Source organism: Polypterus senegalus, chromosome 18 (genome assembly GCF_016835505.1).
Source record: "Polypterus senegalus isolate Bchr_013 chromosome 18, ASM1683550v1, whole genome shotgun sequence".
Taxonomy (NCBI): domain Eukaryota; kingdom Metazoa; phylum Chordata; class Cladistia; order Polypteriformes; family Polypteridae; genus Polypterus; species Polypterus senegalus.
This window is the reverse complement of record NC_053171.1, coordinates 21999173-22007932: the sequence shown is the minus strand read 5'-3', so window position 1 is coordinate 22007932 and position 8760 is coordinate 21999173. Positions and strand designations below refer to the sequence as shown.

Below are 8760 nucleotides of genomic sequence, written 5' to 3'. Positions count from 1 at the left end.
TGTAGTGCGGAGATCAGAACCCAACTAAAACTGACTGTGTATTCTACAGGTCAGTGGGTGACAGCTCATGAAATCTGAAGTCGATCCTGACCTTCCAGTTTGGAGTTAACGGGTGACACTGACATCCTAAAATTCTGTTGCAGCTACAGTTGAATAATATTGCTCAACCCTCAATTTACTAACATGCAAAATATAAGCACGCTACATGCTCTCCTAATATTATGACAAAATCAATCACTAGCACTTACACATTTACCTTCAGGAAAAAGAATACCTTTTCGCATGGATGAGCCACGAGCACACGCGGCAAACTAAGTTTTACTTCCTCGGCGCATTTACTCGTACACAGGCCTGCAGCGTTATTGAAATCCATTTTAATCTTGTTTCCTACCATACCTCCAAGTGATGGCTCTACACCGGGGATCCTTGTTTCAGTTCCCACGAGTTGTGACCCCCCCCCGGTCTCTCTCTCTCTCTCTCTCTCTCTCTTTTTTTTTTTTAAACCCACCTCGGGCGGGAGGATGTCGGTCTGATAATGAGGCATTACGGCTCGCGCGTGACACCCCATACAAAGCTCAGGCGGGGGAGGCGGCGGCACACGCGCCGATTTTCTATTTACGCTCGCGCGCAGTGCAGTCGAATTAAGTTGTTGCTGCAGCTGTGGCTCGAACCTGACCTGTGAACGATTCCCGCACCACCTGCGCTCGTTCTCGGCACATTTCATCTTGCGCGCCTCCCTCCGTAGCTCGCTTTCTGGTTGTGTTTCTACACGCTAGGTGTAGCGGTTAGACGAAGATGCTACGGACAAAAAAGAATAAAGTTCGCCGGAGGAGAGAGTTGCTACTGCTCCAGGTCACTTTCGTTTGCGGCGCACTCGGTTTGGCGTGGAGTATACCGGCTTTGCTGTCCAGCTTGGGTAAGTGAATTCTTTAGTGAAGAAAATGAGCCCAAGAATTGTTTGTTGTATGGAAGAGATGACAAGCGGAATTGATGGACCGTGTCCTGCTAGACTGCAGTAGAATGATATTAGAATGCCGGGTGGCCCGATGGGCGGTGTGTTGCTAAACGGGTGTGAGCGATAAAGGAGACGGGTGAAGTTGTCTGCTGGGCGGAGAGCAACGTGCCTTCCAAATTGTGCGTTTTATCCCAGCGACCCGTCGCAGAGATGTTGGGGTTGTATTTGCCTAAACTGTACAAAGTCAACATGAAAACTGCCATGACTTTTGTTCAGTTTGGTTTTGGGAGGTGCTGTCCGACAAGTGTGAGCATTCCAGACAGTGACCGCTTTGTTGGGTATATTGAACTGCTCTGCCATGACCAGAAAGTGTGGAAGGTAAGTTGAGACCACTCTGTATGTTGAGCTTGGAATCACGGATGCTTGTGAGTGTGCGGGCAGGCATGTTTGCGTGAAGGTTTTAGACTTTAAATCCGACTACTGACAATGTGTGGCCATGATCATCTCACTTCTCCTACATGTGCTCCAATTGGGAAAAACAAGAGAAATGTAACCAACTGTATTTATAAAGGTGTCAGCCAAATATGTAAATACAGAATCTAAAAGATGACCGACCACCTTAATCAATTTTAGACTGCTTTCTTTTCTAGTAGTGGTTCTCAGGGAGCCAGAGACTATCCCCACGTGAGCTGCTGCAATTCAGGAAACCATCTTCCACAGGATTCTGACAGGGCATGCTTGCCACATATGTTGTGCTAGTCCACATGACATGGTTCTGTACTGTAGCAGAGTGTTGCACTTCCCAAAAGAAGCCAAAGTGAATATAGGAAAAAAAAATGTTTTAAATTCCCTAGTTAAGAATCAACCTAGGGTTCAAGGATTGTGAGTCTGTGCAGCTCATTGTGCCACTCCATGATGCATGAATAAAAAAAAAAATATTGCAAAGTAAAAACCAAATATGTGAAAAAAGCCTTTTTATCAAATATAGCCAAAGTGACCAACCTTCATAAATGCCATCTGACAAAGATATACTCTCACGAAACAGAAACTGTGTTCATCAATATGAGGAACAGATGAACACAAATTATTTTCATGGTGCCCTGATGTGTACTGTATATGAAGTAAAGAGCAAGAATCTGCTCAGGTTCAACAATTCCTTAACTGAAATGTCACAATAATATTCGTGAAAAGAAAATGGTTTACAGTGTATCAGTCTGAGGTGTTTTTTGTTTTTTTTCCTCTTTGTTTCCAATTTATGTGATGAGCAACAAAATAGCTTACATTATGTACTGAAAGACAGAATTCATTAGTTTTATAGTTACAGTTGCTCTGATGGATAGCTATTCAAACCTGTGATGGAATTTCCTACCAAATTATACTGATTCTTGCAATTAGAAGAAAACAATGAGATCACATTTCTTCGTCTTAAACATTACATAGGATTGTAGGGTTTTTGAGAGATGAGACTGTATCTGTTTATTTTTAATCCGTTCAGTTATTTGAGAAAATGCATGTTTTTCCCTCTGTCTCATATGTGATCATATGGCGTGTCATTTTGTGTGTGTTCAACATTTGTGTTTTGTTGCATGTCGTCTTTTGATTTACCCTACTGTAAATGGTATAGTGTACTGCATCATGCCATGATTATAGTATTTTTCTACCATTTATAAGGAGTTATTGTCACTGTTTATTAGAAGTCCACCACATTTTAGGCCTCCTTTTCGTTAAGTAACCTAACTAAAACAACTGAGAATGACGTCCATACCACTTTGAACAAAAAGAAAAATGGATTAAATAATGAGCGCAACTATGTAAGGACATGATTCACATAAGTGAGTTGTAAGTTAATTTTTTATCTTTAGTGTATATGTACAGTAATAGCTTAAAGTATATGGAGCCATTCCGAAAGGTGGCACAACCCTATTTTAAATCCGATCATGTGGAATGATGCCTTGCTGTTGGATATGACACTTTTTTTTTTTTTTTTTTTTTTCTAATTACGTGTTTTTCTCAGTTCCATTACATTTTGTGTTATCCAGAATTTTAAATAAATGTCTATCGCCACTTTTTAATTCAATAGTGGTGGTTGAGATATCAAGGCCAGCTGATTTTATTTATCCAGTTTTAATTCCTCTGGCAACTATGAAATGTTTAAACCAAACATTTATATGCAAGAATTTTTTTATATATATATATATATATATATATATATATAGAGGTAAAAACTAGTCACATTGATGGATCTACTGTTCGTTGGAAAATGTATTAAGAACTGTCCCCCACTCAGGAAAATGGGTAACAGGCTATGGTAAACCATCTACGCTTAAATTCTCTTTTGAAATTTGAGGTGTTGATGTTCATTTAGTCTGCAGTTAACCATTATTTGTCGTAATCCTAGCTTATTTTCTTCAGTGTTGACTAGTATAGTACCATTCCTTCTCTTACTATTTCAGCAGAAGTCATGTGTCGGCTGGGTTTATTATTGCTGCTCTACTTAATGGTGATCTTTGTAGCACTGATATGACACGAAGGTTAATATTTTTAGTACTGCATGTTGCCTTTCCAGGGCCTAGAGGTTTCTAGCAACATATTTTTTGCCACTTAACAGTGCAGTATTTGTTCCATCTATTGTATATCCATGATACTGAAATTCTTCTGTAATAATAGTTCAAGATCTACAGTGTAGAATTTTGACCTCCTCTAATAAAGCTGTGTAATAATGAAGAGCTGACTAAAAGGAGAAGTGGATTGGTGGTAGTGAATGGTAGTGCCTGCATGTTGTTGCTGTCTCACAACAAGGAGCCAGGGGTTCAAGTTCCAAGTGCTCCCTGCACGGAGCTGGCATGTTGTTCATGTGGGTTTCCTTCAGGTGCTCCAGCTTACTCCCAGAGCCCAAAGGCATGCAAGTTAGGTGGTTTGTTGATGCTAAATTGCTTCTTGTGTGGGTGTTCAATGTGTGATTGGCTGAGATTGTTCCTGCTTGCACCTGATGTTTGCTGGGATAGGCTTCAGTTTCCCCATGACCTTGCTTTGGATAAGTGGGCTTAGGAAATGGATGCATGTATGAATGAGATGTGCTTTGTTATTGGCACAGTGTTAATTTAGAGTAATTAGCTAATTAAAGATCATAAACGTTAGCATTAATGCATGTAAAGATGTGTTGTACTTTTATATAGGTATAGTGTGGAAAACTAGTGTACCAGGGTTTCACTTGCCAAGCATGTACAGTAATTTAGAGGAGTGAAAACGAAAGTATTACACTTTCCCAGGCCCTTAATATAGTAATCATGTTAGTTTTCAAAAGACAAAAGTGTTGTATGTTCATGTATGGATTCTTTGCTGGGAGGAATATAAAGGTGTGGAATAATTAAGATGTTTAAACCCCTGGATAAACAGGTAGTCTAAATTTGGTGTGTGTCATTTTTAGAGTATTTTCTACTCCACTACCTGTTCATGTGTACACTGTCTGATTATTGCTAGTATTTTGAGTTATTGATGGTCATCTTTTACATTTTTTGTTTAAAGCAATACTTTTGTTACATATTTTAGATCAAAATCCTCTATGAACAATGTAAGGTTGTATACATTAACTGAATAATTTCTTAAATTTTATTGATAAAGACAATTCAAATTTCACATTAAGCAAACATTCAGACTTTTTTTTTTACACTCCAGCTTGAATGTGGTGGCTGTGTTTCTTTTAGAGCAAGCAATTAAAAACAGAGGCACAGCAGGAAAACTTTCATTATGGTAACGGAGTCAAAGTTTGTTTGACGTACAACGATGAGCAGAAAGCATTTTCTTTGCCAGCATTATTTAGATTAGATTCAACTTTGTCAAACTACAGGTACAACGAAATGTATTTTAGTATCCAGCCTGGAAGTGCCAATAGTAAAGTGCAATAGACAATCTGGCATCATACCAATATACAAGAGGAGTGGGCAGAGTACACAGCCCTGCAGTACATCAATATTCATGATCAGGTTAGAAGATGTGTGGTGGTTTAATCTGACAGACTAGGGTCTGTTGTTTAGAAAGTCCAGTGCCCAATTACAAAGAGAGATGCTGAGGTTACTGAGGGGATGATGGTGTTAAATGCAGAGCTAAAATAAAAAAATAACATCCTGACATAGGAGTAGTTTGTTGTCTGGGTGTGTCAGGGCAGAATGAAGAGCTGAGGATATGGCATCCTCCATTGACCTATTGGGATGATTGGCAAACTGGTAGAGATCTGGTGTGTGTGCTAAACTGGATTTGAGGTGGGCCCGAATCAGTCTTTCAAAGCACTAGGTGATGGTGGAGATGAGTGCAACAGGGTGGTAGTCATTTAGGCTCCCTGAAGAGGATAGTTTAGGCACCTGTACAATCCTTGTGGACTCCAGGCATGCAGGGACAACAGGCTGGACCAGAGACGGTTTGATGAAGTTGCTGAAGACCTAAGACAATTGCTAAGCACAGACTTTAAACACATGCCTGCATATGCCACCAGGACCAGCAGCACTGTATGCATTCACTTTGCTCAATCTAGGTGGGAAGTCCGAGGGGCAGTTTTGTTTCCAAGTGTTTTTTGTGCAATCAATACAAGCATAATAGTTGTTTAGCTTGTTGGGAAGGGAGATATTTACTTGTTGTTGAGGTTCTATTCACATTCCTGTATTCCGTGATGGTCTGGGTGGCTTGCCATATATACGCCTGGGTTCAACAACAACATTTATTTATTTAGCACATTTTCATACAAAAAAGTAGCTCAAAGTGCTTTACATAATGAAGAAAAATAAGACAAAATAACAAATTAAAATAAGACCACATTAGTTAACATGGAAAAAGAGTAAGGTCCGATGGCCATGGAGGACAGAAAAAACAAACTCCAGAAGGCTGGAGAAAAAAAAAAAATCTGCAGGGGTTCCAGGCCATCGGACCACCCAGTCACCTCTGGGCATTCTACCTAACACAAATGAAATAGTCCTCTTTGTATTTAGGGTTCTCGCGGACAGATTTGATGATGATGGTCATGCAGACTTCTGGCTTTTAATCCATCACTGTTGGAACATCCTGGTGCTTTGAGTCGATGGTGGTGGCGGACACTGGAAAAAAGAAACAGAAGAGAGAGTAGGGGTTAGTATAGATTTTAGAGCCACCATGAATAGTTATTATAATGAATTGGATATACAGAGTATCAGGATTAAATTACAGTGAAGTTATGAGAAGGCCATGTTAAAATGTGTGTTCAGTAGTTTTTTTTTGAAGTGCTCCACTGTATTAGCCTGGCGAATTCCTATTGGAATGCAGATTTTAGGTGCATAACAGCAGAAGGCCGCTTCACCACTTTTAAGTTTTGCTCTTGGAATTCTAAGGAGACACTCATTTGAGGATCTGAGGTTACAATCTGGAATATAAGATGTCAGACATTCCGATATATAAGATGGGGCGAGATTTAAGGCTTTATAAACCACTAGCAAAATACCCGCGCTTTGCAGCGGCGAAGAACTGCATTAAAATTTTTATTAAGAAGAAAATTAAACCATTTTAAACTGAGGGAAAATATGTCAATAATTATTTAAGGATCTCTTTGTATACCATGTTGTCGGTTCGGCCCTCCGGTTGTAACATGACCAAGCTGTGCGCTGAGCTTACTCTTGAGCATGCAACGTACAGTTGGCCATGTGAACAGTAATCTTGTCTCAAATCTCACAGCTTGGATTGCTGCTGTCATAATCGGTTTGAGTTTCATGGTTTGTTTCAATTACGACAGTATTTGCAGGATTTGTTGTATTGAAGTGACATTTGGCATCTGTCAAGCATTGTAAGCACACAACCGGTTTCATCGATAAAATCACATCCAGCTTTTGAGAGTTTAAACATTCATAAACATCAAAGTGTTCACTACTGAAATCATCACCTGTGAATCTAAGATGTTTAAGAGGCATTGGCGGTTGTCGAAAGGTGTAAAATATTTGGCCATTTCAGTACACTTGAAAGCGACAACCGAACAATTCAGCGGTAGCCATCAACTCACATGCAGAACCATAGGTGAAGGGCTTAAGCATTTCACTCTTATAGTGCTCCTGTGTAGTATAATTATCTCCTGTGCCGTCATCAGTCCACACCTTGGACCTGTCCCAGTCATTTAATACATAAGACAGAATGTTCCTCTAGATATCAAGAGTGAGCCTGATATGGCCGTGCAATGTGTAACAAAGAGAATGAAAAAGGTAGGTGCTATCTCCGGGCATGGAAACCACTCGGTAAGTGACAGTTCTTTGATCGATAGTGATCATCTCGATAGACATGGTAATGGGCGTTGGAATGATAAAGGAAATGGGTACCCGAGCAATGTAAAGTAAGTGTAAAATACCTATACAATAACTATAATTGTAATAAACAAACAAACAATAAAACAGCGGAGAAGCCGTGGATTAAACAAAAAGGCTGTAGTTATCGCGTGAATCCCGTGGCAAAGCAAGCAAGCAAGGAAGGGAATGTAGAGACCGGAGCGACGGACGGTCTTATATAGGCAGGCAGCCAACAACGTGGGAGGCATTGGGATGGGGGACCCAATGCTACCTGACACGGTGACCGAGGTGCAGGCTTTGGACGTATATATGTACGTAAGTAGGATTCAGTTAGCGTTGGGAACCAGTGTACCAAATTTCTTGAAGATGGGCCCATAAGTAACAAAGACTGTTGAAAAGTTCAATATGGCGGCCGACAGTGGCATCATACCACCGAAATAAGTACATACATTGGTTTCGGTTAGTGCAGGGAAACCGCCTACCAAATTTCGAGAAGATGGGGCCATAAATAAGAAAGTTCAACATGGCGGACGTTGTTGACCGTTATGACCATTACGCGTAGAATTTCGAAATAAAACCTGCTTAACTTTTGTAAGTAAGCTGTAAGGAATGAGCCTGCCAAATTTCAGCCTTTTACCTAAACGGGAAGTTGGAGAATTAGTGATGTTGGAAAGTTCAATATGGCGGCTGACAGTGGCATCATACCCCCGAAATAAGTACCAAATTTCAGCCTTCTACCTACACAGGAAGTTGGAAAATTAGTGACGTTTTGAAAATTCAGTATGGCGGCCGACAGTGGTGTCATACCACCGAAGTCGGTACGTACATTGGTTTTGGTTAGCGCAGGTAAGCCGCTTACCAAATTTCGTGAAGATGGGGCCATAAATAAGAAAGTTCAACATGGCGGATGCTGTCAACCGTTATAACCGTTACGTGTAGAATTTCGAAATGAAACCTGCTTAACTTTTGTAACTAAGCTGTAAGGAATACGCCTGCCAAATTTCCGCTTTCTACCTACATGGGAAGTTGGAGAATTAGTGATCAGTCAGTCAGTCAGTCAGTCAGTGAGGGCTTTGCCTTTTATTATTATAGATCAGCAGAATTTTAAAGTCAATCCTGAATGACACGGGTAACCAGTGTAGTGATATCAAAATTGGAGAAATGTGCTCGGATTTCCTTATCCTAGTTAGGATTCTAGCAGCTGCATTCTGAATTAGTTGGAAATGATTTGTCTTTTTTTGGGTATTCCTGAGAGGATTGCATTACAGAAATCTAGTCGACTGAAAACGAACACGTGAACTAATTTTTCAGCATCTTTCAGTGATATAAGAGGTCTAACTTTTGCTATGTTTAAGTGAAAAAATGCTGTCCTAGTGATCTGATCTGCTTTTTACCTCCATCTTGACTTTTAATCCTAATGTGTTTAGTTTATTTCTAATAGCCTCATAGTGATTGGCAATAACGGATACAAAGATTTCAGTTTTCTCATTATTAAGCTTGAGAAAATTACTA

General features: G+C 40.1%; 1 protein-coding gene across 3 annotated transcripts in view; it reads left to right on the top strand.

The window, feature by feature from the left end:
- Positions 1-556: 556 nt before the first annotated feature.
- The window catches only part of LOC120518752 (sodium/potassium/calcium exchanger 4-like), a 60182-nt gene continuing 51978 nt past the window's right edge, over positions 557-8760 (top strand). For 2 of the 3 annotated variants that reach the window (XM_039741700.1, XM_039741698.1), the window contains exon 1: positions 557-916. In XM_039741700.1, coding sequence (XP_039597634.1) covers positions 796-916 — 121 coding nt within the window. In that variant the 5' untranslated portion in view covers positions 557-795. The remainder of the gene's footprint in view (positions 917-8760) is intronic. The other variant, XM_039741699.1, reaches the window with a different exon arrangement.